The sequence below is a fragment of the Trichoderma breve genome, chromosome 6, assembly GCF_028502605.1.
Source record: "Trichoderma breve strain T069 chromosome 6, whole genome shotgun sequence".
NCBI lineage: Eukaryota > Fungi > Ascomycota > Sordariomycetes > Hypocreales > Hypocreaceae > Trichoderma > Trichoderma breve.
The window spans coordinates 2,242,877-2,270,199 of NC_079237.1; the positions used below are offsets into that span (position 1 = coordinate 2,242,877).

The 27,323-nt window shown below is 51.4% G+C and overlaps 11 protein-coding genes across 11 annotated transcripts; 6 read left to right on the forward strand and 5 right to left on the reverse strand.

Moving 5' to 3' along the window:
- Positions 1-1,569: 1,569 nt before the first annotated feature.
- On the forward strand, positions 1,570-2,962 carry T069G_09614 (las1-like domain-containing protein; the record flags this gene model as incomplete). The annotated part of the gene is made up of 2 exons (XM_056176824.1): positions 1,570-2,054; positions 2,368-2,962. The coding sequence occupies 2 exons, from the start codon at positions 1,570-1,572 to the stop codon at positions 2,960-2,962; spliced, it is 1,080 nt and encodes a 359-aa protein (XP_056025302.1).
- Positions 2,963-3,458: 496 nt separating this feature from the next.
- T069G_09615 (metallo-beta-lactamase superfamily domain-containing protein) lies at positions 3,459-4,810 on the forward strand (the record flags this gene model as incomplete). The annotated part of the gene is made up of 9 exons (XM_056176825.1): positions 3,459-3,483; positions 3,597-3,684; positions 3,756-3,827; positions 3,893-3,926; positions 3,992-4,205; positions 4,283-4,374; positions 4,442-4,576; positions 4,635-4,661; positions 4,724-4,810. The coding sequence occupies 9 exons, from the start codon at positions 3,459-3,461 to the stop codon at positions 4,808-4,810; spliced, it is 774 nt and encodes a 257-aa protein (XP_056025303.1).
- Positions 4,811-5,815: 1,005 nt separating this feature from the next.
- T069G_09616 (uncharacterized protein) lies at positions 5,816-6,535 on the forward strand (the record flags this gene model as incomplete). The annotated part of the gene is made up of 3 exons (XM_056176826.1): positions 5,816-5,818; positions 5,881-6,068; positions 6,157-6,535. The coding sequence occupies 3 exons, from the start codon at positions 5,816-5,818 to the stop codon at positions 6,533-6,535; spliced, it is 570 nt and encodes a 189-aa protein (XP_056025304.1).
- Positions 6,536-7,321: 786 nt separating this feature from the next.
- T069G_09617 (eukaryotic initiation factor 4E domain-containing protein) lies at positions 7,322-8,265 on the reverse strand (the record flags this gene model as incomplete). The annotated part of the gene is made up of 3 exons (XM_056176827.1): positions 7,322-7,656; positions 7,728-8,035; positions 8,096-8,265. 3 exons carry the CDS (start codon positions 8,263-8,265, stop codon positions 7,322-7,324), a joined length of 813 nt encoding a protein of 270 aa, XP_056025305.1.
- Positions 8,266-9,594: 1,329 nt separating this feature from the next.
- T069G_09618 (uncharacterized protein) lies at positions 9,595-10,575 on the forward strand (the record flags this gene model as incomplete). The annotated part of the gene is made up of 1 exon (XM_056176828.1): positions 9,595-10,575. The coding sequence occupies one exon, from the start codon at positions 9,595-9,597 to the stop codon at positions 10,573-10,575; it is 981 nt and encodes a 326-aa protein (XP_056025306.1).
- Positions 10,576-10,996: 421 nt separating this feature from the next.
- On the reverse strand, positions 10,997-12,840 carry T069G_09619 (kinesin motor domain-containing protein; the record flags this gene model as incomplete). Its single annotated transcript, XM_056176829.1, has 2 exons — positions 10,997-12,558; positions 12,648-12,840. The coding sequence occupies 2 exons, from the start codon at positions 12,838-12,840 to the stop codon at positions 10,997-10,999; spliced, it is 1,755 nt and encodes a 584-aa protein (XP_056025307.1).
- An 816-nt stretch (positions 12,841-13,656) lies between these two features.
- On the forward strand, positions 13,657-14,280 carry T069G_09620 (uncharacterized protein; the record flags this gene model as incomplete). The annotated part of the gene is made up of 2 exons (XM_056176830.1): positions 13,657-14,062; positions 14,162-14,280. The coding sequence occupies 2 exons, from the start codon at positions 13,657-13,659 to the stop codon at positions 14,278-14,280; spliced, it is 525 nt and encodes a 174-aa protein (XP_056025308.1).
- Positions 14,281-14,784: 504 nt separating this feature from the next.
- Positions 14,785-15,781, reverse strand: T069G_09621 (c2HE / c2H2 / c2HC zinc-binding finger domain-containing protein; the record flags this gene model as incomplete). The annotated part of the gene is made up of 2 exons (XM_056176831.1): positions 14,785-15,566; positions 15,673-15,781. The coding sequence occupies 2 exons, from the start codon at positions 15,779-15,781 to the stop codon at positions 14,785-14,787; spliced, it is 891 nt and encodes a 296-aa protein (XP_056025309.1).
- Positions 15,782-16,248: 467 nt separating this feature from the next.
- T069G_09622 (helicase associated domain (HA2) domain-containing protein) lies at positions 16,249-20,352 on the reverse strand (the record flags this gene model as incomplete). The annotated part of the gene is made up of 4 exons (XM_056176832.1): positions 16,249-16,499; positions 16,563-16,814; positions 16,878-20,085; positions 20,152-20,352. The coding sequence occupies 4 exons, from the start codon at positions 20,350-20,352 to the stop codon at positions 16,249-16,251; spliced, it is 3,912 nt and encodes a 1,303-aa protein (XP_056025310.1).
- Positions 20,353-21,695: 1,343 nt separating this feature from the next.
- Positions 21,696-23,734, reverse strand: T069G_09623 (armadillo/beta-catenin-like repeat domain-containing protein; the record flags this gene model as incomplete). Its single annotated transcript, XM_056176833.1, has 4 exons — positions 21,696-22,607; positions 22,669-22,989; positions 23,038-23,178; positions 23,501-23,734. 4 exons carry the CDS (start codon positions 23,732-23,734, stop codon positions 21,696-21,698), a joined length of 1,608 nt encoding a protein of 535 aa, XP_056025311.1.
- Positions 23,735-24,761: 1,027 nt separating this feature from the next.
- T069G_09624 (ssDNA-binding domain of telomere protection protein domain-containing protein) lies at positions 24,762-27,014 on the forward strand (the record flags this gene model as incomplete). Its single annotated transcript, XM_056176834.1, has 4 exons — positions 24,762-24,915; positions 24,975-25,114; positions 25,171-26,123; positions 26,219-27,014. 4 exons carry the CDS (start codon positions 24,762-24,764, stop codon positions 27,012-27,014), a joined length of 2,043 nt encoding a protein of 680 aa, XP_056025312.1.
- Between the last annotated feature and the right edge of the window lie 309 nt (positions 27,015-27,323).

Here is a 27,323-nt window from a genome sequence, read left to right on the forward strand (position 1 = left end):
CTGCAGCTGACAGATTTGACGGATATTAGTCCTTTGTCGATATCGGTCGTTCTGCCTTCTCCTGGTTCTTGCAGCATGACCCTGCGTTTACACGGACAGCCGTCTGCACTGGTGGCTCTCCCTAGCAAGTCATTGTACAGCCCGGATGCCGGAAGGGAAAATGCCTCTCTGCAATGTACGAGTATACGCAGCAGTACATGCTTCTACTTGTAACGTGCAGAAAAGTGACGGTGCTAACTGCTGATGATACGCTACTTTGGCGCTCTGTTGCCGACCTTTTCCCTAGGTCTTTAATTTCTTCTCCCCTTTTCTGGTTTCCCCCCGATACTGCAAGCCGTATCAAGTGTGATATGCGAGACGGGCTGTTGGGGCTGCAATTGGTCGTAGCCGATGATGATGCCGATGGCCTTCCTTACCTTGCATGTACCTGGCTGCTAGTACTCGTCTGGTACTAAGATTCCGACACGAGTACGAACTTGGTTATTGCGATGCTCTGCGCGCCCAACATGGCCATCTCCGGGCGGGAAAGCTGAAAATCAGAATCCGTTGGTAGACGTCATGGCCAGTCGAGCAATGCCCATACTGTATAAGCACGAAGGCTGAAAAAAAGGAGCGGTTGATCTTTTTTCGAGTGGGCCTCGAGGACTGCCTTTTGGTGTTTCTTCCTCCTCCTCTTTTTCTTAGTACGAATCCATAGTTTTAAATGAACTGGATTTCTGCTATTTCAAAGAGGAAACTCGTCACGGATGTACAAGGGAATGAAATTTCTTTTCACGCACGAGATCGTGAAAATCTCTGCCTTTTTCGTTTCTTCGCTTCAGCGGGCCTGACGCCTCTTTGTTTAGTTCTTTTTCCTCTTTCCCATCGAATGGTGCTTTATACTGAAGTATACCGTCATCTTGAATGCATTATCAATTAAACCTGCACATGGCATGGGGGTACAGTCGTGTCATATGTTGCTTTAGTAATGATCCAAGCGAGAGAATGAATCGAGACCCCAACTTGGGTACATGCAGTAGGCCACAGAATGGGTTAAAGTCACGACCAGTGTTACAGCACAGGTGCGGCGCTTTATCCTTGTAGATGTGACGGTGGTGGAAGAGTGAATACCGTACCGTACTAAGTACCGTGCCTTGCGTGCTTCGTAAATACTGTATCTGTACACGTATGGAGCGCCTGTAGCGAATCATTGCCGGCAGAGCGGATGGGGCTTTGCATCGATCAATATCTTTTGCGGATGGAGAATTCGATAACGGAGCTCGATTCGAGGTGAAAAATTTAGTCTTTTGTGTCTTCTTTTTTTCTTTTCCCTCTCACCAAGTTATTCGTGCCTATTACTACCATAATAGGAAAAGGGCCTCCGCTAGCGAACACTTTTGCATCTCTTTGATCGATACCCCACTGCTGAGGTTAAACTAAAATAGTCGACCGCTTTTGCTTCACAACGCTCTTGTTTTGCATTTCCACTACGATCAAGACCGTCTCTCACATTTTCTAACACTTGTCACACCATTTCACCCATCTTTCTTTTTCCCGCTCCGTCGGTACCTGGGACCCCTGCCTGCTCGGATGGTGCAGTATGTGTTTACGCCTTGGCGAGACCGCCAGGAGCTGCTCCTTGTGCGGGAGCAGTTCTATGGCTCTGAGGCGTTGATGCAGGCCGTTGGTGGCATCCAGGGCGGCGCAGCTTACAGCCACCATCAGCAACGGAATCAGGACCAGAGGCGAGGAGGAGTCGAGGGTGGCAGAGACGCAGACGCCGAGGACCAGCAGCGTCGAGAGGAGGGGCAGGGCTTGAATCAGGGGGATGCACGGCGCACTACCGCTGCGGCTGCGGCTAAGAATCACCAGACATCACGAGAGCAGGGAAACGGAGAGAAGCACAAGGCCGTGGGGCGAGTCTCCATGTGGATGCAGCGCGGCAACTGTCCGCACATGGTGGAGTCGACGGCACTGCTCATGGCTGCAGTCCTGAGTGACGAGGCCGCGGCCACGGGGAATGCAGGAGCATCGACGTATGCTGTGAGGGCTGCATATGCAGCTGCGTTTAGTCGGTAAGTTTTTTTCTGGGGCTCTCTCCTCTCCTCTCCCTCTCTCTCCCTCTTTCTATTACATTGTGGCTTGGTTGGGGGTGTGGTCTGGACTCTTGAAGGAGATGGTTGGATGAGAAGAGAAAGTGATATGAAAAAAGAGAGTGAGAGAGAAAAGATGGGGGCTATCTCTTGCATGAGATATGCGGCCAAGGACGTCATGGACCTTTGACGTTTGGGAGGCTACGTCCAAGGCAGCGATGAGATGGTGTCATGGCTATCATCTGCCACTCTCATTCTTTTGTGTGAACGAGGACGCTAACTGATATGCTGTCAGCTTCGTCACAGGCTTGTTGGATGGGCATCAAGACAAGCTGCGTAAACAGAGCATGTACTCAATCGCCAAGAACATTGGCTTGCCGGCTACCTTTGTTGAGCTTAGGCATCAGGCCACGCATGAGCAGCTGCCATCCCTTGCTAAGCTGCGATCCGCCGCAAGAAAGGCTCTGGTCTGGATTTGGGACTACTACTGGAAGCACCTGGGGGAGGCAGAAAAGGCCAAAGATCCATGCAGGGAGCTGGTCTTGTCCTATCTGCGGGAGGACGACGAGGCAGCAAGACTGAGAATCATGGGGCAGCTACGTCAGTGGGATCTTGTCTACTTGCAAACGACAATTGCCGAGCTGCAGAAGACGTTGCCTGGGAACCAAGTGTTTCTCAAGTGCTTGAAACTGTCCAAAGATATGGCGGCTATGGCCACCGAAGAGGCAAACCATCCGGAACCGGAGGGGAGTGGGATGCCGGAGGAACAGGAACAGGGACAGGAACAAGAGCAAGATCTGGACCTGGATCCGGACCGAAGCCCGGAGCCGAACACGGGATGGTCCCGTTATAGTGGTGCTTGGAAACCGAAACCCATTGGCATAGCGTGAAAGGCTATGATTCTGTGATTTCTATGGCGCAAAGGTGTTTTGTGAGACAAGATTTGGACAGTAAAGATACCCCATTTTTTATTTTGAACAAAGGACATACTGCGATGCAAAAGAAAAAAGATTCCAAATTTCAGATGATGCCATCAGCCTCTCGTCACCCTCCGACGGGTTCGCGGAGTCGAGTGTGTAAAGCAGCCAATCACGTGGCTGTTAATAATGATGATAATTGCCCCTCAATATTTATGGCTTACGATAACTCCGTTGACATCAGGCTATCGACTCTCAAATTGCTCTTTTTGAACCATTTAACAGTCTTCCCAAAGACAAGCCTCGTGGATCTATGAATAGATTGATACTGCCTCGCAGACAGCTCCTCACTCAGAGATTTGGTTGTTCCGTAAGTGAGATGATCGTGCCATGGCTTGGTATAAGCTGTCTGGAGCTGCCCCTCATTGCTGATTAACCCGAGTCGCAGTTTATAAACAACTCACGCAAGATGCATATTCAGTCGATTCCCATGTGTAAGTGCTGCTGGCAAAGAACTCCACGAGAATTAGAAAAGGGGGGGGGGGGGGGGGGGGAGGGAAGAAGTAGAGCGAGAGATTGAGCGGCGTTGAGCTAATGGCCTGAGTAGGGGTTGGCAGCTCCAACAACTATGCATATCTTGTGATTGACGACAAATCCAAAGATGCCGTCATTATTGATCCGGCAAACCCTCCAGAGTAGGTCGAATTATTTACGTTTTATGAATTGGAGACCAAGAATAAAGGCATGTGGGTTGACTGCGTGCTAGGGTTGCTCCTATCCTCAAGGATGCCATTTCATCTGGCAGGATTAACTTGACGGCCATTGTCAACACCCACCAGTATGCATTTTTCCTACAGCCGTCATGGATTTGAATGGATATCTGATGCATATAAATAATGACAGCCACTGGGACCATGCTGGAGGCAACAAGCAACTGGTACATACACCTTGACCTAATATTGTTCTCTCCCTTTAGGGATCCAACTGACCTTTTATTAATAGCTGTCCGATCTGGGCAACGAGAAGCTCGCCATCATCGGTGGCAAAGACTGCGAAGGCGTCACCAGGACACCACAGCACGAGGAAACGTTCAAGATTGGAGACATTTCCGTTAAGCCTGTGCACACCCCTTGCCACACGCAGGACAGCATCTGCTATTACATGGAGGATTCAACCGGCAAGGCCGTCTTCACCGGCGACACACTCTTCATCAGTGGTATGATTGGCCCGAAACCATTCATGTTTCCGTTTTGAAATGAACGAGGGACATGTGACCTACTGACCACTGCATAGGATGTGGCAAGTTTTTCGAGGGCAACGGGGCAGAGATGCACGAAGCCTTGAACAACCGCCTCGGAGCGCTGCCAGATGATACGGTTGTCTATGTGAGTTGTGGAACTACAGACTGAGCATGGTGAACGAGCTCAGACTAACGAACTTTGTTCATTCTAGCCTGGACACGAATACACAAAGTCAAACGTCAGATTCACCATTTCCGTCTCTCAGACAGAGCCCATCAAGAGCCTCCAGGCTTTTGCCGAGAACAACGAGGTGACTACTGGCAAATTCACGATTGGCGATGAGAAGGTATGTGGCTACACACAGAGAGGCGAAGCTGAAGAAGCTGCTAACCATGCAATAATAGAAGCATAATGTCTTTATGAGAGTCCAGGTAAGTCTACCCTCACTAGCAGTCTGTACTGGATCAGGGCTTGAGCTAACAACGGTGTGTAGGACCCTGAGATTCAAAAGGCGACAGGCGAGACGGATCCCGTGTCTGTCATGAGCAAGCTGAGGGAGATGAAGAACAACTTCAAGTGAGAGGAAGCGATTGTGTGAAAAATGCCAATCGGGCACGGCGACTAACGTTGCCACCAGGCCTTTGGAAGCCAAAATTTGATGTCTGATGGTGGTGTCTAAGACGATTTATCTACGAATTCAGGATGGTGGCAGCACACATATGTACATGTATATGCACGCTCATAAGACATTTTTCACACATGCAACGATTTCTATCTTGGTCTGTCTCCATGGCTTACTTGACACCAGCGCAAAAGGCGCAGATGCCGCTCGTTAACCACTGGAAATCGCGTCGTAGAAGAGTGACTCGACTGGGTTTTACTCTTGCTTCACTGTCCACACTTGCGCGCTGTTGAGCATTCTGAGGCGGCAAGCTCTAGCTATTTTAGAAGCGATTGGTTTGGTTTGGTGCAAGAAGAGGGGGGATGAGGTGATGAGTCTGGATGATTTCACTGTGGATGGGCTTCACGCATGAGACATCGAACAAACCTGGCACTGGAGCGTTTTGTCCACGAGGGGATTCTTGGGTTCGAGACCGTTTGAATCGCTGCCGGATTTGTAGGTACTCGGCGCAATCTCATAATCAATGAGAACCTCGTATTGGATCCTGTAGACGCCCAGATATCGCAGATGCGACATGGCTCTCTATTCAAAGCCGACATTGCGATGCGAGAAAAATGAAGATATTCTCCGAGTGAAGAAACTAGATTTTTTTTTCTCACAGGTTTTAAATATGGCAGCTAAAAATAAAGTGGTCCCACAGTGTATATACAGTCACAGTGAGTACGAAACGCACTGTCCATATTTTCCCCTTCAGCCTCGCGCCTCGCATCACCAGATTCCGCGCCAGTGACATCAACGTGCATTCACAGAGCCCAATAAGACAAAAGAATACCCAACACAACACCGAAAAGTCTCAGATTGTCACTACTTCCTCTCCGCCTCGCCATCAGCAGCCTTACCATCATACTATCACCAGCAAACAAGCATATATTATATATAGAGAGCAGCACTGTTAACATTCACATGGTTCGTCCCCCCCTTAACGATTCACGAACGAACAAAAAAGCTAAAACATTGTGCTTGAAAAGCCTCCGAAGCGCAAAACCGGCGGCCCCTCCACCGCATCGAAACCGCGACAGTCGAAACTCGCAAAGGAGCACAATGTCACCGCGCAGGAGGAGGGCGAGATTAAGGAAGCCTTTAGCTTGTTCGCGGAGCCCATGGACGGCGAGAAGAACGGCGTGCTGCCCATCAACGACCTGAAATCAACACTCATGTATGGTCTCTCCCAAAACGAATTGAAAACATGATATAACAAGGGGTGTGTAAAAAACTAACTAAAGCTAACTTAACTCTTTCAACAGCGCCCTCGGCATCCCCCCCTCGTCCCCCGCCGAGCTCCAGGAATTCATCGCAATCCTCGACCCCGAATCCGACGGCTACGCCACCTACGAACCCTTCTTCGCCATCTGCGCGCTCAAGTTCCACGCGCGCGATAGTAGCGGTAGTTCGGACGCCCACCGCGCGGAGCTCGCCGAGGCTTTTCAGCTCTTCACAAACGGCGCCGACGGGCCCATCACACTGGCCCACCTGCGCCGCGTCGCTGCCGTGCTCAAGGAGGACGTGGACGAGGAGCTGCTCAAGGATATGATTCTCGAGGCGAACGGCGGCGTGGGCGTTGCGAGGGGCGTGGGGATGGATGAGTTTGATAGTGTTATGCGGAGTGCTGGGGTTTGGCGGTGACGACCCATGGCTGGACTGGGCTGGACTGGGACCTCTGCTCCATGGAGCTTGCCTATATCTGTATATTGGATGAGTTGATGCGTAATGTTGTGTGATGTGGTATAAGGGGTGGGAGATTTGCATTCTGCCTTGGTGTTGGAAGCGAGCTTTTGGATTTGTTTGGTATTTATTTCGCGTGGCGCTGGGAGTTGCAAGTTGTTTTGATGCTTGTGCTGCGGCTATGGCTTTGAGTTCTATAGACGAGTACTCTACTTACATATGAGCAATGATGGAAGAGGACATATGCGTGGTTGTGAACCGCAAGGAATGCATGGATGCCACGATGCAATGTTGGTGATTGTGTAGTAGGTAGTCAACACATGTACATATGTACTTATATATATATAGAATCTTAGCAAAGCTATGCTCGACCACCCATAACCCTGATGGTACGGAAATTCTAAATGGCTGCATTACAACGCTTTCTGAACTATGATTTAGCAACGTGTGCCAAATTGTAGATAACTGGAAAATGCTCGACACGAGGAAAAGCGGACACGACTTTATCCTTGTATACCAGAAAAAACCTATGATGAAAAAAAATATAAAACGCCGTACCTCATCACCATACCCAAGATGTCGAGTGTACAATAAATGAAGTTGGGATCCCAGTGTCTCGCCGTAGCATTTCAAGACCTTTGCACGGGAGATGAAAAAAAAAAAGGGACCCAGGAAAAAGAAACACTATGCTATCGCTCTCTCGCTCATTGAAAAAGAGGAGATATGATATCGAAAAGAGTAGAACGACTACTGCGGAGGCTCAACAGTTACTGCAGGCGCCTCAAGTGGCACCGCGGGAGCAGCAGGCGCAGACGCAGATGCCTTGGCGGCAGCAACAGCGGCGTTGCGCTTCTGAGAGTCGAGAACGGCCTGGAGCTCGGGCGGGGCCTTGAAGCCGGCGTGGTCCGAGTGCTTCTTGTAGAAGTAGTTGTCTGGCTTGGGCTGTAGCTCCGGGGGAAGATCCTCGAGGATGCAGGCTATCAGGGCGTCGACGGAGTTTTGCTTGGACGAGTCGCGGTGCCAGACGGTGATGAGGTGGGAGTTGAAGCGTACGGAGAGGCCAACGCCGCAGATCTGGTCGGCTATTTTGGAAGAAAGGAATGTGTCAGTCAGTTGCCAAAAAGAGGAATACACAGAGTAAGAGAAAACATACCATCGTCAATGACGCTCTGCAGCTTCTCGCCAATGGCCAGCAGCTGGATGCGAGTCCAAAAGTCCGGGCCGATGGCCTTTGGCACGCGGAACGTCCAGCTGCCGCCGTTGATGTTGCGGCGGTCCTCCCAGATGGGCTTGAAGCCGGACTTGAAGAGGTAGATGGACTCGCGCATCTTGATGTTCTCGACAGGGGTGTTGTTGTTGTAGCGCCAAAAGTCCTGGACCGACTCGATCTGCGTGCCAATCTTTTCGAGCTGGGCCGTGTACTCGGTCTGGCCAGCGGCTTCGGGCTTTTGTTCCTTGGGTCTTTTTTTACCTGATTAGCACTTTCAAGATATAGGACAATAGGGATTTATCAGAACGAACCGGTCAAAGTAGACGTCCCAGTAGTGCTGGGTGGGCAGTGGTCGCATCGACTTGAACAGGTTGCGCTTCGCATCGTCGCGCTGCTCGGCGGGAGAGCTGACGTCGCCGGCGCTGGAGCTCTGCGAGAGACCCGAGAGGCCGCGCGTGAAGAGCTGCGGTCTTGTGGCCATGGTTGGGTTGCGGTGTGATGCGGTAGAAGGAGGAGGAGGAAGAAGAAAGAGAGGAGAAGAAGAGGAGATGAGAGGAAAAGAGAAGCAGATGAGGGGCAGAGAAGAAGAAGAGATGACGATGCCGGGACAGTCAGTGCTCTAGATATAGACAGAACAATAGACAACGAGAGTTATCCGTCAGTAGGAAGTCAGCACAGGCAGAGCCTCAATTGGTTTGCTGTGCCGAGACTTGTTTTGCTGGCTCGCGAGTCAACTGGACTGGCCTGAGGTGAATGTAAGTTGCGGCGTGTCACTCGTGATAATGCGCTGTGGTGCACTGATTGGCATTGATTGGCGGGGTTCCAGCTTCGGGCGGCTTCAGAGGCTGGCCAGTGGCTTCCCGGCGAGGGGTCTAGCGCTGTCTTAGTGGCTCCAGGGCTCTGTTAGTGGCTGTGCGTCTCCCCACAGGCGGCTGTCGAAACGCCTAGCCAGCCAAAGATTTGCCGTTCCAGGCCTCTCTCCTGTTTGAGGTTTTGGATGGAGGCTCTTCATCATCATGGATTATCGGAAACACGGGCAGCTGCTTCACCTGACGCAGCCGGGGATGAATCAAGTAAGCAGTACTAATTAACAATATGGGATTGACAGCGGCTTTTCGGATTCTTTGCACTCTCTTTGTTTCTTTGTTATTTTTTAACCGACGTCGTCTGTGTTTCGCACGCACTGCGCCTTTGTTTCATGTAAACCACCCGCTCGTCTGTGTTTGTTTTGTTCCGTTTCAGTCTCCCCAGTCTCACGGTGCCGGTGCCTGTTTCACCTCCTTGCAGCTCATTCCGGTAGCTTCTCTACCCGTGCTCCTCCTACAGGCGAGCCGTCGGATTCCTAGATATCCATGACTAAATGAGGTTCAAACTTCATCTTGTAATGAAGCCATGCTTTCCCTTCTCATGGCAAGGGCAGGTGAACATGCCAGCTTCATGTCAAGCGCCTTATTCCATCATATAACATTCAGCACCGGTTCAAGTACACATGCACTGGATTGTTCATTTCACTGTTCAATTGGAGAATAACATGGAAACTTATAAAAAACTACGTTAGTAATTATGGACGTATTGAGGCTGTTGAACCGTCAAGAGACAACCTCTTGGAGTCTGTTTGCCATAATGAACAATCTCAACACGAACCAGCTCGTCCAGCCTAGACATGTGAATCAATACAAGAAATTCAACGCCTTTGTCATTGATACACATATAGATATATAATACCATAAATGACCGTGTAATACTCGTAATCCATCAAACTCCAAGATATCGTATTCTCATGCTACGCAACAAGCAAACCGAAGCTATAATGGCTTCAACACCACTCACCCCCATGGATCCCAACCATCTCAACCCTCACTTTCACGCCCTCGACATCATCCTCGGCTACCTCAACCGCGGCAACTCCGCCCTCGAGATCCAACATCTCTCCTCCGCCGCAGAAGCCTGGTGCCAGCAACATCACCCTCTCCCACTCAACTACACCCCAGTCAATCTCGACGAGGTCCTCTGGACTCATCCTTTCCTATTCGATCTCAGTATCCGGTCCTTTGCCCGCCTCAATTCCTTCAACGGTTGCAGATGTAGAAGCAACTTCACCCAAAACACCAGGTTGAGCAAGATCAATACTCCCCCGGCCTCCCTATCACACATCAGACCCCTAGTCACCGCCCAGCAATTCTTCTCCGCCATGATCGATGCTTATACGCTGCACGTAGGAGGAAACGGTAGGTGTTTCCACGACCGCATCGTCGCCCAGGACCTCAAGGCCTCGCCAATCATCTACTACATCCCCGAAGTGATTCATCGCATCGCAGCGCTGAATGTTTGTGAGCTGCTCACCAGTGAGTTTTCGACTTTAAGTCCAAAGACTAGCTTGGGCTTCTCGTACCATCTTGCGAAGGCGGTGGATATTGTCATGATGGATGCTCCTCCGGTCAGCGAATATGACGCTCTTGCAGAGCCGATGGACATTGATGACTTCAACCAAGAGGCACTTGCGCTGCAAAATCCCTTTGCTAATGTCAATACTCGTGCAAATACACGTCGAGAAAAGCGGAAATTTGCTTCCAAGGGCAACAAGAGTTCTCGACCTGATCACTCTCGACCTAATCACTCTCGACCTAATCATTCTCGAGCTCATCATTCTCGACCTAATCACAATCAATCCAATCAGTTTCGATCTAATCAGCCTCGACCCAATCATTCTCGATCTAATCACACTCAATCTAGTCACTCTCACAGTAAGCAATCTTCAGGTGTCAAGAAGAAGAGGAAGAAGAATCATTGATGGCAAGTTATTTGGATGTACATATTGATATATATAATCCTAAAGTCGGTATCTCAGTCATAGAAACAATGAAACATGACCCTTTCCTTCGTTTGCTGTGTGTAATTCGATTGATTTGATTCACGCAAAGAGCAAGCAAAGGACAAAAAGAAAAGAGAAGGAGAAGAAAAGAGGGATACAGGGGACAAAGTTTAGAAACAAAACATGATTCCTCTTCCGTCAAGCCATTCAGTTGTAAAGAAAGCCCCTCTTCCCCTGTAAACACGATCGCTCATACGCCTACAACCTTGTATGCCATATAGGGGAACTTAACGTATTATTCCCTTTGGCGTAACAAAAAGACATAAAACAAACTTGGCCGAAACAGTGCTAAAATCTTATCACTCAGCATCGCCGTCGTCACATCATCATTAATCGTTCGTTACACATTCTGCTTCACACCAAGAGGCATCCGCACACTGTCCGTATCCTTGAATCTGTCGAGGTCGCCGCCGATGAGCTTCCGCAGGTTGCCCATGTCTTGCAAATAGCGCTCCATCTCCTGCTGGAGCTCATCATCCGCAGCGGTGCTTTCCGAATCGTACTCGTACTCGTCTTCTTCCTCTTCTTCTTCTTCCTTGCTCTCAAGCTGCACCGGCGGGATGGGGTTCTTGAGACTGTCGATAGCCAGCTTCAGATGTAGCTTCAGAGCCTCATTCTCCATCTGCAGCTTCTTGATCTTGCTTTCGGCTACCATGCTGCGCTCCTCCATCATGCGCTGCATGGTGCCGACGCGGATCTGGTACTCTTCCAAGCGCTCTTCTGCCTCTTGAGCATTCTTCTCGCGCTCGCGAGAGTCCGAAACCGATATCTGCAGCATCCGAATCTCCTGCGCCATTGTGGCGATCTGGGCGTCACGCTCTGCAGACGAGATGTGGTCCTGGTTGACCTTGGCACGAGTACGGATGCGCTTGGCCTGATCGGCGTAACGAAGCGTCGAGAGTGTCTCCTCGTAGTCCGAGGGGGCGACACATGCAATCATGGCTGTCTTGCTGTTGCCTCCAAGGGAGTCCTTGAGCAGCCACGTCAATATCGAATCTCGATACGGCACCACATCCTTTCTCTTGCCCGACCTCAGCTGCTTAGGACCTGCCAGCGCAGCAATGACCCGGCCAAGTGTGGCGAGCGACTTGTTGATGTTACTGCCCTCTCGAAGTCGTGCCCCCGTGGCCTCGGTCGTCTTTGCCCTCTCACTGCCCGCCAGATCAACCAGCCGGATGCGAGAGCTGCGTTCCGTGGTCTCGTCCGTCTCCATGTCGTGGTGAATCTGCTTCAGCATAATGGTGAAGACGGCGTGGCTCCGGCTACTAGTATCGTTCATCTTGGTGCTTGCCACGGTGCGAGATGCGTCTCCCACCTTGATATATCGCATGATCTCGTGAATGTTGCGTACAGGCACCTCGGTGAGATCTTTGACATATGGGCCCTCGGTAGGAGACTCGCGGATCTTGAGGTAGTTGGGGGGTGTGTTGGGGACGACAGGCACCAGAAGGTCTCGGACGTGCTCGTTGTAGACCTCGAAATACGAAACCCGTACGTTGTAAGCGACGCTTGAGTCATCATTGTGGGCGGCGTCTATGCGCTCAAACAGATCCTCGCAAGTTCGAGGAATCAGCCCAGGGTTGTCGGGCGTTCCCATCATGGTGTAGCTCTTACCAGAGCCGGTCTGGCCATATGCAAAAATGCAGGTGTGGTAGCCTTCGAAGTTGTGGTCGAGAAACTCCTCGCCGAGGCTGTTGTAAATGTCTTCTTGGTTGGCATAGTCCTTGTCATCGGGGTCGTGGCTCCAGAAGGAGCTGTCAAAGGCGAAGCTCTTGTCGGTGAGCTTGCGAGACTTGGACGGGCTTGAGGCCACGGAAGTTTCTTGTTCGTCGGGAGCCCTGAGGGTGGTGATGTGGGATACGGGGTCCATTTCGACCAGGCATCTGGCTCGTCGTTGGAGTTCTATTTAGTCTTTTAGTTAGCTTCTCTCTCATCTCTCTTGACCTCTTGGCTCCCCCTCTCATTGAAAACTCGGCAATATCGTAGCCTACCTCGCTGTAAAAAGGCGCGCACTCTGACGACAACCTTGACGTTGCCGCCACGGTCCATCCTCGAAATCACGGGCATGACGGCAGCATCTCGCGATCGCAGCGATGGAGTCGAGGCCGACGACGAGGCCATCATGAACCGGACCTCGGGCGCCGGCGAGGGCGACGAGGGCATAAGTCTTTCGTCATGAGCCATTGTGCGCAATGTCTCAAAGATGCTATGGAAGCTATCGTGGAGGCGGAGGCGAAGAATGTGCTACATTAGTCGGCCTTTCTTTGTCTGGATGCTGCTTGTTTACATGCCGGTGATTGAGTTTGGCGGCGGTTGCCGGGGTAAAGGGACAGGGGTGGCTGCACTTGCCACATCTTGGTGCGACTGTGGCTTTGGCAATATTGGCTGTGGCTGATGGCGTCAATAGCTTCACAACTTCAGCTTCAATTGCCCGGGGATCTTCCGTATTGACGGCCCGGGGCGAGTGACTGTGTGGGGGAGGCTGATTACCTAATGGCGTCTTCCCTTTGTGAAGCTTAGACACCAGCCAGCTGTTGTCAAAATAAGCCAAACAACAATCCTCACAAGTTCTACTACCACATACCACTATAATTCTGTCACTTCCTCCAACCACACATCTGTCTCAACAAAGCCAAAGCAAAAGAAAGCTGCCCTTTCACGCGTCAGCAGCTCCCCCGGACACAGAAAACAGGTCCCTACAGCTCCGTGCAACGCAGCTAGCCCCAGCTGTACCTAGTCTTGTCTCGACTCGCGCAAAGTCGCGTATCTCATCATTTCCGTTCTTTTTTTTTTTTTTTTTTTTTTTTTTTTTTTTTTTTTCTCGTTTTATTTTCCGCATCATACCAACCACCTCACACTATCGCAACACCAATTCCTACTTCTCCCGTGGCAACCGAGTCCCACCGCCTGAATACCATTTGCGAACCCACCCTCGCTCGTGTCCCTTTTTCTCCTTGTCACCAAAGACAAATACTTCTCCCCCCATATCTCTAGTGCTCCATGGCGCGCACCAGAGACGACGCCAAGGCAACGGCTGCCGATGCGGCTGCGGACATCACTCGTCAGCCCACCGAAGATGCTGGCGTGAAGAAGACGCCTGGTCGCGGTCGAGGCCGCCCTAAGAGCGCAAACCCGAAGTCCCCCTCAAAGCCGTACGTGCCCACCGGCCGCCCTCGCGGAAGGCCCAAGGGCAGCTTCAAGTCCAAGGCGGGCGAGGAACGGGCGAAGAAACCAAAGAAACCGAGCGCGCCGCTGGCCCCGGGCCAGACGCGTGGACGTGGCAGGCCGCGCAAGTCAGACGTTGTGCCGGCGCAGGAGGACAACCAGGAGCAGACGGCAGAGTCCGAGGCCAATGCTGAGGCTGAAGCCGGAGATGATGCCGCCGAGAACCAGCCAGGTATCGGTGGTAAGTCCAACCGTCGCCAACACAAAGCCACATAAATCTTTTTTCCTCAGAATAAGCAAGAGACGGACCAGCTCACGCAATGCCAATTTTCCTTTGTAGACGTGACTGGTGGTGCACGCGATGGGACGCCGCGGCAGTCTCCCGAATACGAGGTCGGTCCTTCATCATCATTCACATCACCTGCGTGGTTCTCACGATTCAAGAACATTATTGGCTGATTGTGGTTTGCAATGTTGCCTTCTCTGCCACAGGAGGACCAGGTTGATTATGACAATGACGATGAATGAGGCTTTTGGGCGCGCAAGTCGAGTCGACTTTTGTTTGGACGGAAACATGTGGCAAAGAGAGAGGGCTGGTGTGCGAAGCAGGACGGCAACTGTATTGGTCATGTTCATCTCCCCTTGAACATGTTCAAAAGCATTGTGAGGGAAGATTGGGGCGGCGTTTTGTTATTTTTCTCTTTTTTGGGGAGCTCCGGACTGTATTATTAAGGAATCGATCCCCTTGCTTCAGCTGGATGGAAATAAAAGCATAGGAAAGCCTGGCGCAGCAACGAAAACGACGGGTTCATCCATCTGCTGCTCGCAAGGCCTGTAATCATTATATCCCGCACCATGAAGCTACGTGCGACGTGCAATGGCAAAATCAGCAAATGTTTCTTATTTGTACAATTCGTTGTCTTTCATGCGCCGCGTGTTCTCGTTCATGTGTCTCTCACATGTTCACTCCCGCTTCCATTCGTCAAACTCCTTGTCCAGGTGGTCCTTGAGCTCCTTGAACCTGTTTCCAAAGTTTCTCCCGCACCGCCAGCACACCAGGTCCCGCCTCATGTAGCCCTCGTCCTTGGGGATTCTGCGAGGGTCGGCCTCGCCGAGCGGGAAGTCGGCCACATCCACTAGGAACGGCGTGTTGAAGGAGTTGTAGTGCTTGCGGTGCTTCATGGCCGGCGAGTGCATGTCTCGCGAGAGCACGTGGATGTGCAAGTTGCCCATGCTCGGGACGGCGTGGACGCCGCACATGAGGTCGGCCATCCAGTCCCTTCCCGGCGGCAGTTGCGGTTCTTTTCCTTTGTCGTTCTCCTGTCCCTCCTCTGCTGCCTCTTCTGGCTCCGCATCACCATTAAGCACAGCCTCTCTCGCAGCATCAGACCTGCTAAACGAGCCTAACCGGCGCTGCAGCTCCGCCGCCACGAGCACCTTGAGCCTGCCCACCTCTTCCTTGACCTTTTCCAGAAACTCAACGTCCTGGAGCGCCTCAAAGGGGTGCAAAAGGGTATGTTTGGGAGACCGCGGCAGCAGCAAGGTGTGGACGGTGGCCTTTGGGAATTTATCGTGGATGACGACAAAGTCTGCGTTGTAGTAGATAACCACTGAGGCAGGGTATGATTCCGGGGCGGCAATGTATGCGCCGAGGGCCATGCGGTTCTTGAAGAGGTGAGGTTTTGAGCTGGGGGGTTTTGGGGGGGAGATGATGGTTTTTGGTTTGGGAGCCATGAGTTTGGCGACTTTTTGTGTTTGGTGTTAGCATTTTTGTCTTTGTTTCTGGCTTACTCAGGCATAAAGCTTGTATGATAATTGAAGAGAAATGAATTAAAATGAGGCTGTGCTTACACGCATCTTGTTTCGCTCGCTTTGAAGGCGGCTCGTCGTCTTCTTCTTGCTGCATCTCTTCCCGTGTCAATCCTTCCTCAGAGTCTGACTGTGCGCCGGCCTGCGTCATGATGAAGGAATGACAGATGGGCGTGAAAAGGAATATAGAAAAAAAAAAAATAGTATATAAATATTTGTGCTGAAAATGAAAATGTTTGGATCCGGGGCGGTTCAGAAAGAAGCCCGCGGAGAAGGTGAGTGAGCGAGTGAAGTGATGGCTTGTAGTGGCAACGTCTAAGACACAGTACCAGCCTGTACAGAAGTTAGAACCCTGGATGCCTGGTTATCCGGTGCCTGAATTGGCAGCCCCACCACCAATCATAAGGAATGGCTTCATTATGCCATCATAGAGACCAGCCATTTGGCTTCCATTTTGCTTCTTTGCTTCACGTCTTCTTCTTCACAGTTGAGGGGACTTGGATGAAACTTAATTCAGACGAGCCTCAGATGTCCATCAACAGCACTCATAGACGGGATGGGCATGTTGTTAAATCTTAGATACTCCGTATTCTCGCTCCGTATATCCCGGCACCCGCTTCAAGCATCCAGCCCGTCCAGCTCAATCATCTTAACCACCAACTTAATAATCTTGTTCCCCGCCAGATCCAACCCCGGATTCTCCACCTTGTCAGCAATCAGATTGTCCACCATGGCCCTCAGCCTGGCCACCAAAACTCCCAGACGAGCCCAACCCCGGAGTCGGAGCCATCCGTCAACCAAGAGGCCACGGCCCAGAGTATCGAGCTCGATGGGCCCGCAGAACATGAGCAGCGTGTACGCATTCAGGGCTGATACCCAATCAATTAGTATTCAAAGCCATTCAAGAGTAGCAGGAAACAGAATAAACTCACGAGTTAGGTCCCGGATGAAAATCTTGGTGGTCGATATCATGCTAAAGTACGACATGTACGCCGCATTCCCGGAAAACCCCTGGCTGCCGAACAGCGTGCTGCTGGGATGCACAAACACTCGCCCAGGTTCCTGGCAAAAGTATTTGATCGCCCTCGCCTCGGGATCCAGCTCGACCGCTCCGGACATTGAGCTCGCAAACTTCTTGTCGGGGTATTGAATCCGCGCAATCTGCGGCGTGAATGCCGACGCAACTAGTGCTCGTAGGAGCAGAGCGTTCCGAGAACCAGACGTCTGAGAAGAAGGGGAAACCATGCCTATTTCTGTTAAAGCATCGTAGTACTGGCTTCTCGTATTTGAAATGTCCGTCAATGTCTGGAAGGATAAGAAGTTTTCATCGCAAAAGGCTCTGATCTGGCGCTGGGGCGTTCCCCGATCCTTCATCATGTCATCCCACTGGTTGAAAGCCTCCAGATCGGTCAGTAGGTCACCATCCCCTGTGTAGAAGCGCATCCTAGCTTCCCGGGCTTCATCTCTCTTCTCCTGAGGTGAAAAGAATGGACTCCGAGTGCTTAGGATAGCGGCAATGGTGATGCAATCGTCCAAGCAACCGAAAATGGCGCCGAATACCATGAGTTTGCCGCATCGTAAATCTGCTGGCAGCATGGCCAGTTGCTGTCCCATGGCAGTGAGCTCGTCTCCATCCAGAGCCCCCATGCGCCGCAGTAGTGTCATGGCGCCTTCGATTGCCGGTATTTCCGGGGGAGTGGGAGATCGCCCGAGAAATCGAATTACATCCTTCATACCCATGGCTCGCACTGACAGACACAGTTGCTCGAGAGGCACTCGTCTAATCTCGGGCTCCGGCCGAGGTGCCATGTTCTGCTCCAGGTTCTGAGTATAGAGCTTGAAACATTTACCTGCTTGCACACGACCAGCTCTGCCCTGTCGCTGTTTGCATGCCGCTCGCGATGCCCACGTTTCTTCCAACTTTCTCATGTTGTTCTGTGGATCAAAGCTAGTCTCCTTGACCTTTCCACTGTCAATCACAACTACAATATCGTCAATCGTGATGGAAGTTTCTGCCACGTTTGTAGCTACGACCACCTTTCGCTTGCCAGGAGGAGGGCTGCTGAACACCCTCTTCTGCTCCTTCGTCTCAAGCGAAGCATGTAACGGGAGAACATGGAGTGAGTTGATGGACCTGAGATTGTTGCAGGCCTGGTTAATCTCCCCAACTCCGGGCAAAAAGATGAGGATACCTCCCGATTTCTTCTCGTACGATAGCTCATAGTCAATTGCCTTGACGGCTTCGGCAATCAAGCTATAGTTGATTCGGTGACCCAGTTTTTGAATAACCTTGCCCATCGTCTCGTCGCCAATGAAGCTTCCATCGTCAGGTCCATCAACTCCGAAGCCTGTCATACGAACCACATCATCAAGGTAGTACTCTTCAACGGGGAACGTTCGGCCAGAAATCTCGACGGCTCCTACACTCAGTCCCTCGGTTTCAAAGTAGCTCTTGAAAGTCGCGGCGTCAAGCGTCGCAGACATGAGTATTAGCTTCAACATGTCCTTCTTCTTGATCATGACTTCACGAAGCAGATTCAGAAGGAAGTCTGTGTCAAGACTTCTCTCGTGAACTTCGTCAATAATGATGTGACTGACATCGGCTAGAGACGCCACGACATCATCCACTCGACCGCCGGACGTCTGAAGTCTTCGAAGCAGCACACCGGTCGTGACAAATGTAATCCTAGTATCTCTTGACTGTCGGGACTCGCCACGAATGGCATATCCCACCTCGCCTCCCACTCGCGAGCATCGCTCTTCCGCCACTCGATCAGCCAGTCCCAGCGCAGAAATTCGCCGTGGCTGGGTGACAATCATGTTTGCGCATCCTCCGAGCCCCTTTTCGTATAGGTCGTCCAGGAGAAACTGAACAGACTGCGTCGACTTTCCTGAACCAGTCTCACCACTGATGATAGTGACGTGATTCTTGTTCACCGTTTGAACAATGGCGTCCTGCATCTGCCAAGCGGGTAGGGCCTGGCGCTTTGTGACCATGTCTTTCTGTGATGAACTGCCCTGCCGACGCAGCCATTCTTCTTTGCTCTTTGCGTCGACAATCCATTTGAGAGGCCTTGGCGGACCCCGAGAGCGCTTGCTCTTCGCCACAGATTTCGCTGGCCGAGTCTCAGAGGCGGCAGAGGAGACGGCCGATATATCTAGAAGCTTGCCTGGGTGGGCAATGATGTCGTTGATGTTCTGCTGGACCCAGTCTACAGTGAGATATATCTTTGTCGGCTCGTCTCGTAAATCCTCCTCAATATGCGCCAGCATCCTCTTCACTATACTGAGCTTGATGTACGAGGGCAGCTTAGCAATGATAGCAAGGATGATGTGTCGTGGATAGCTCGAACCCTTGCGGACTTGTAAAAAGGTTTCCACGTCTCCGTTTTGCGCGTCTTTTACTCCATCAAGACGGATTTGAATGATGCTATCGCCATCTCGGCGGAAATGGTTGCCGTATATGGATTCCAACGTAGTCACTTCCTCATCCCACTGCTCCTGGGGCGTTCCAAAGTCCAAAAAGTCGCTCCCTGATTCTTCGGCACCTTCTTGGCTTGCCGTAGCAGCGGGGAAAAGAATATTCTGTAACGTTTCGGCAGCGGCATCTTCATTGCCGCCATGATCATCCAACACGCGAGTGCATAGCTCCACGGAGTATCCAGTCTGCGAAAGACGCTGAATGATACCTTCCCTCCTCAGATCTGTAGCTCCTATCGTCACGCCAGCTGAGTACTTCTCTGGAAGAGCCCACCGGGGAAGATCATCTTCGGGAACGTGAATCAAGAGCCACTCTAGGGTTTCTTGACGGTCCTTGCAGTATCCCACAGCTTCCTCTACGTGGCTCTGACGGAAACCAAGCTTGCCGAGTTCCGACACAACGCTCTTCTTCTCAGCTGGAGGCATGGTCACGGCATGGGGGTTCCAAGTCACGCCGTCTCTCAGCAGCGACTCCAGCTGAATCCTCGTCTGCCTGCCCATTTCGACCTTGGGCACCGTCGTCCAGCCTTTCATAGCATTGGATACAGATCCCGTGTTGCTTAGCAGCACCAGGCCTGCCGCTCCGGGTAGCTCCTTAGCCTTGGCCTTGGCCTGTTCAACCTCCTTGCGCTTCTTCTCCGCAGCAGCCCTTGCATCCTGGCGTTCAAGCAGGGTCTTGAAGGGATCGGCCTCGTACATCCAAGCTTTTCCGTCCTTGACATCTTGAGTCTTGAGCGCTTGGAAATCTTTCCATAGGGACTTGTAATCCGGGGGGAGAACCGTGTGCTTGTTCTGCATGCTGCATACCCTAAACAGGGCATACGTCGCAGCCGCATGCTTGGCCTCCAATGCCGTGTCCCTTAGGAGCAGATGCTTGTGCGTCAGAGGGATTTTGAACGGCTCCAAAGTGATGAGCTGTTGCGTCTTGATGTCTTTGGCACTCAGCGTCACCCAGACGGAGAAGCCCTCGGCCGTCTTTCGCGTGTCATACACCGGCTTGTCCCATTTCTGCTTCTGGCAATACTCGCTCAGCAGATTGACCGGCAGCTTGCCTGTCCACGACGAGCCTCCGATGATCTGCTTCACCGTCGGCTTTGGAGGTGCCGGCGGCAACACCTCAGGAGCGGCATCCGCTGCTTTTTGTCCCTTTTTACCTTTACCACTCCCATTCCCATCCTTGGATGCTGCAGAGGTTTGGCTTGGTGCAGGCGCGGGGGCCTTCACCTTGCCCTTCTTTACCATGCTATACGGAGCTGTGGTTGTGACGCAAACAAGAACAAGAAAAGATCGATCCGTCTCTTGGATTCCCAGGCAAACAAAGACGGCGAGATTGTCCCGCTACAGCAACGCGAAGGAGGTCAAGCAAATGGAGCAAACGAGTAATCAAGCAAATTAAACAAAAATTGGGCGTTACTCCTTTCTCCCAACAAGCTCAGATTTTTTTTGGTTCATCTCAGTGATGCCAGATGCATCGGCGATATGGAAATTTTATGGGGCCCAAAAATCGGGCTCGCCAATTTCGCACTGTGCAAGAAGCCTACTGCAGGATTGTAACGACAATGCGTCAAAATTTGTATGAGGGCAGCTGTTTCCAGGTCTCATCATCCCTATCTCTCTAGAGAAAAAAAATCAAAAAAATAGACTTGAATCTTCAATATCAAATTACTATTGCTGATCTTTTCTACAATACTCCTCGAATACTTTTGGCCTCCTACTGCCAGTTAGGCATTGGGCTGTTCACTACAGTCCGCGTACTGTCCCAGGCACAATATCGGATTTGATGCTCGACATGACTGAGAGACTTCTCACCACAAAGGTGAATATTTGATTGGCGACGCAGTAATGGCAGCAACATTCAACATTACCGTCGCATGTTGTATCATCATCATCAAACATCAAGAATCATAGACACATGAAGAATGGGATAACCTGCCTCTTATTTCACTAGCTAAATGCGTAGACGTGAGATGCACAAACACTTGATTGTTGCATCAAGAGCAGCCTCTTCTTCTTCAACTTCTTTCTCGACAGAAGCGCAATGCACTAGCACTGGCTTCTCTCCGCCGTGTCACTGTGGTATATGCCGTCAGACTACCAGACCCAAACATAGGCAGGGAGGTAGTTGATCGGGGGGTCGCTCTTCAATGGCCATGGCCATCTAGACCCGTATCCACGAGATTTTTGCCCAGTATTTCCTGCTTCGTACTAAATTCGACTACTCCTCCTCAGACACAGCATATTTCTCCTCAGGCTGGAGCTTTCAAGCTACCATAGGGCCTGCTATTCAGTCGGGCTACTCTGTTCCTTCTCTCTTTCTTTCTTCCTTCCTCGCACAGATTGTCAAGCCAAATTAAGGGATAAAGGGGGTGTGTGTTGTTGCCAAGAATTTTGGGGGTTTGGTCAGCAGTGTTTGTAACACAGTGTATTCTGCTGTTCGTGTTGATGACAATAATGTGAAGGGTGTGCGGGGAGGTGGTTATGGTTATCGTCTTGGGGGTGCCAATCAATTTTGGGAGGCGAAGAATCTCTCAGCTTGACGCGTCAAAGTATCAACCTAAAAGCTCACGGGAATAACGCGCGCCTTCTTACATGTCCATAGAATCACCGCCGTTGGCAAAGTTGAAGCCTCCCGACTGCGCAGCGCCGTTGGTGCCGAAACCAAAGGTGCCGTTAGCGCCAGTGGGCTGAGAAGCGCCCTCATCTGCGTTCTCCTCCTCATCAGAGAAGTACTTCTCAATGATGTTGTAGGCCTTCATGTAGATTTCTTCGTTGGCGTTGTTCTGGCAATCGTGAATCTTCTCCATGCCACCACACTCCTCGATGAACAGCGCATAGCGGTTGATGGAATCGGCACCGTCACCTGCAGCTTGTCTGTCCAAATCTCCAATCTTGAGAATGTTCTCCAGGCCGTCAAGAGCAACCTGAATGATCTTGTTGTCGGGGCAGGCAAGGAGGTCACACAGGGGCTTGATGCAGCCTTGAGCAACGAGGTACCGGATCTGTTCGGGCTTCTGGAGGCCACCGGATGTGGCGTTGCTAATGGCCCAGCAGGCCTCCTTGCGGGTCTTGAGATCACCATTCTGCAGGAGGTGGATCAAAGGAGGGATAATGTTGGCATCGATGACAGCCTGGATCTGAGACGAGTTACCGGCAGTGATGTTGGAAATGGTCCAGCAGGCTTCCTTGCGAATACCATCCTTGGTAGAGCTCAGAAGAGACAAGAGGCATGGGAGAGCGCCGCAGTTGATGATGACCTGGGTCTGGACATCGTCGCCAGTAACAATGTTACCAACGGATCGAAGAGCGGGGGTCTGAACGGAAGTGGATGCGTGCAGGAGAAGTTCGACGAGTCTGCGGGGAATACCAGCTTCGATAACGGCCTGGATCTTGTCGTTGGAGCCATCAGAGAGATAAGAAATAGCCCAGCAGGCATCGATCAAGACCTCGTCATCAAGAGAGTAGACGAGCTTGGACAGAACGGGAAGTGCCGGGGCAATCTGTAAGAGAGCACATTGTTAGAGTTTTAATTCAAAAGCAGACAAAGTTAAGAGGACGTACCGTGTTCCAATCAGGCTGCGGGGTCTTGCCACGGCAGAAGTTGCTCAGAGTCCAGGTTGCGTTGCGGAGCATGCTCAGCTTGCGGCTGTCTCCGAGCAAGCTAAGCAGAGGCTTGAGAGCTCCGCAGCTGAGGACATAATCACGGCAGTGGGGGCTGTCGCCGGCAATGTTACCAAGAGCCCAGACGGCCTGTTCTCGCACGTCGGGCTCGGGGCTGCCAAGTAGCTCGACGAAGATGGGAACAGCGCCAGCCTCGATGACGACCTGGGTTTGAGTGGCAGAACCAGAGGCAATGTTGGTCAGAGCCCAGGCGGCTTCGAACTGCACCAGAGTGTGAGGGGATCGCAGGAACTCGACGAAGCGGCTAACGACGCCAGTCTTGATGACTTCCTCGATGGGAGGGTTGCGCTCCTTGGACAGAAGCTTTCGGAACTTGGTGGTGGCCTGGATTTGGAGGTCGATCTGGTCGGAGAAGACGCCAGAAACCATCTGAGGAAGATCCTCGTTAAGCTAATCAATGTCATGTTAGCCGATCCATATACCAGCTCCAAATTTTGATATGTATTTCCACAAGAGTACTGGAACTGCGCTCATCCCGTCTTCCGGCTGCAGCGAGCCTGCAAAACAGCCCATGCGCAGCTCTCACGCCAGTCGGTCAGAATGCCCGCCACCAAGAGGTGGGGTCCAGTCATATTTCCCCCACATCACAAGCAAAAGCACAGCATCACAGCAAAACCTGCAAGGCAGATGGGGCGCCTTGCGAAGGTCTTGCGACGGCTTTGCGATGGATAGGCATGGAGTGAAGCAAGGAAATCATTAGAGCTTTGCGTACCTGAGACTCAGTGGGAGCCGACTCATCGTCGCTGTCGGGGGCGGCGCCGAGAGCAGCGCCAGGACGGCTCTCGCCAGAGCCAATGCCTCGTCGCTTTGCTAAGTTCTCCTCGCGCTTGGCCTTGCGGATCTCGACCTGCTGCTCCTCACGGCGGCGACGGAGCTCATCGGGCTTGAATGTGTTCTTGGCCTTGAACTGGGTTCGGCGATGCTCTGGGATATATCGGTCCGCCATGGTGCTGACTGGCGATGTGCGCTGCTGCTGGTGACGAAAACGGTGGAAAGGCGGGCAGGCAGAGCAGAGCAGGGGTTACTGGTGGTTGCGCGGGGACGGTTCAGGATGCGAGCGATGGCACCGTCGACGAAGAATCTCTGTCCTTGAAGGTGCTATTGGATGCGTCCCTGCTATTCGATAGTAGGTAGTGAAGGGGATAAAAGTTCGCTGCGGAAGAAGGGGAGAAATCAAGAGGGTTGCAGGGCAAAGTCAAAATCGGATAGGTAGGTACTAAACTTAGCAGGGCGGCAAGAATTGACTGCAGCAGGCTTAGCAGGCTTTACTGCCTGTTCCCGTTGCTAGAGCGCTGAATAGCCGCTAAAAGCTTTCACTGTCGCCGACGCTCAGACATTGTGCCTAAGGCATCAAGATTCGATGGCTGAGCTAAGGGTGTGACATGTCTTTGCCTGTTGTCTTTGTTCAGACAGTATCCTCCAGTACCTGCTTACCCCACCTTGATGCGGTAGTTCCCCTCAGTACACTCTGTTAAGCCTTGATTCACTGCATGCTCCCTCAAGTCCCTCTGCCGAGTGAAATACCTGCAGGTACTAAGAGATTTTGTACTCGTATGCGGCCAAAGTTAGTACCTACTACGCAGTACCTATTACAGTGATTCACTCTCCCCCTTGCGGCCACCCTGTTGTCATCGCAATCACAATCACAGCACCCTTTGAACCCTTTCCACATTAAGTTCAAGGCTGGTACCCCTCACAATAAGCTCAATGCTGTACAAAGTACAAGTACCCCTCTCTTCACTTCTCATCACGTGCTCTCGCGCCTTGGAGATCTGGCCCCTCTAACTCCATAATTGACACATTCTGTAAGACGCGAAATCATCGTCGTAAAACGCGTTGTCCCGTCACGTAATCCGCCATTCGCTTCCCCACAGCAATTGAGGCCCTGTGGCCGATTTGCACTGTGTTGAACCGTATCTGGTGATGCTTCAGGCGTGACTGATTTGATCACATGATTAAAGCCATGCTCAACTATGGCTCCCCCTCTCAACAAGCGGCAGAACTCACTGCCCAGCGGCTTCATATCGATTCGAGATATACTGGACCGTAAGCGTGGAGTGGGAAACTTGCTGAATGTCATTGGCGTCGTCAAAGACTTCAGAACCCCCGTTCCTACCAGGAGAAGCGGTAAGCATTGCTTTCTGCACCGTTAGTGGTCATGTTCTAAGTGCCTACTCTATGTCTAGACTGGAAGTGTGAGATCCGTCTATGTGATGACTCTGATGAAGATGCTTCGTCCAACTCCATCGCCATCAACATATTCCGGCCGGAAAATGAGATGCCGGATCCTAGCCTTGGTGACGTTATAGTGCTCTACCAGGCCAAGGTTGCTCGACCTTTCCTTTGAAGATGGTAGATTTTACATGCTAACAAAGATGCCAGCTGCAATCACACTCCGATACACTATCACTGTTGACACACTGGACCACAGATGTGTATCTATATTCGGCAAACCAGATTCCACGACCACCAGAAGGAGCATTGAAAGCCCTACGCCCTCAGCAAAGAAAAACGACTCATAGCCCTGGACAGGCAGTACATGAATACGTTTCGTCTCTCTATCATTCCATAGACAAGAAGAGTCTTCCATCTGAGGCAGAGTTCCAAGATATGAAGGCAAAATCCGCCAACGCCTCGGACAAATTCAAGGAGCTCAAGGATGTCCGAGATAGCACATTTGCCGATGTAATAGTCCAATTGGTCAGGCAGCCATATGATACCAGCGACAAAATTACTCTTTGGGTATCAGACTTTACGGAGAATGACAGCTTTTTTCATTTCGCATTCAAGGGGTTTGGTGGCGATGGTGGCCAAGCTCCTGACCCCTTCGGATATGGAGTCAACCTGCCATACGGAGCTGGCACTGGCGGTGAGTGGAAAGGACCCTTTGGGAAGCGGAGCATGCAAGTCACTTGCTTCGAGCCCCATACCTCATTTATCAGAGAACGGGGACTCTCTACAGGCTCTTGGGTCATGCTTCGGAATCTTCACATAAGATATGGACACAACGCCGCCAATCTTGAGGGCTACTTGCGTTCAGATTGGAAGATCCACATCGCACAGATGGATATTACAGACACGGAGGCTCCTGATCCTCGCTTAAAAGAGGCTGTCCGCCGTAAACGCGACTATGAACGGGAGAAGGAAATGCTCCTTCAGGCAGGATTGGCTGGAAAGAAGAGGAAGAGTGACTTGGCCGAGATGCAGCCGCCTCAAGTTGAGAAGCCGAGGAGGAACAAAAAGCCCAAACAAAAGGCGAAGAAACCGGTCAAGGTGGCAGAAGTCTCAATATTGTCACAGATAGGGGCCACAGAGCAAGGAGAGTCGACAGTAATGTCTAATGGCATGCCCACTGAAACATCTGCTGCAACATCAACTGCATACTCAAAAGGTACCCTCTCCCCGCCTCCGTTGAATGGCATATGAATAGAGACCTGACATCGTTAGTGAAATGCGAAAACGAAAACAAAGCCATCAGCACCATTGGCGACATGCTAGACCCTGTGTACGTAGAAACGGATATCAATGGCGAGCAAGTCAAGCTGCAGCTTCCTTTTGTAAATATGAAGTACCGCGCCAACGTTCGGGTTGTCAATTTCATGCCCCCTAACCTCGAGGACTTTGCTCAACCAAAGAAACTAAAGAAAAAGAAACATCCGGAATTCGAGATGCTTTCCGATGAAGAGTCAGATGCAGACGCAGACATGGAAGGGGAAGAAGAAGCAGTGGATCGTTCGACAGCGCGTGAGTGGGAATGGCGGTTCTTCTTGGAACTGGAAGATGCGAGTTCTCATGGGGAAAACCAGAAAGAGAAGAGAACTCTCTGGGTCGCAGTGAACAACCCTTCTGCGCAATGTCTTTTGAGCTTGGACGCTTCTGACTTGCGTTCGGACCAGAAGAATCTCGAGGCCCTACGCCAGCGCCTATTTCTCCTATGGGGAGACCTAGAGGAAAAGAAGAGCCTGGAAGAAGAAAACAAACGCCAAGCGGCGCTGACGAACAGGGGCGTAAATCGTCCCCCGTTGCATAGTTCCGATGATGAAGGCAGGATGCCGCAAAAGCAGGGCCCAGGATCGTCGCAAGTCCGTAGCAGGCCATTTTCCTGCTGCATTCACCAGTACGGAGTCGAAGTTCCCGAGGAAGATCCCCTCAAGGCAGACGCTGGCGAGGGCATGAGGTGGCAGAGAATGTTTGGGCTTTTTGGGACACGAATAGCGTATACTTGATTTGTGGGATCTAATTTGGAGTCACTGGCAACTGCAGGTAGAATTTGTCAACGATCAGTGACCGATTTGTGTGGTTTACGATGCAAATAGAATGATGGATAGCTTATGGAAATTGGTGGGCAGGGCGTTCATGTAAATAAACTAGAAAAAACACTATTATTGACTTGTCGGATATCTTTTTAGACGTTAATCTGCCTGCATTCAAATACCACCCGGATCGTAATAGTCGCGCGACTTGAACCAACCTCTCTCTAAAGAAAATCTCCCACGCTTGCCCTGCTGTTTCCCCTCAAATATTTTGTTCAAAAG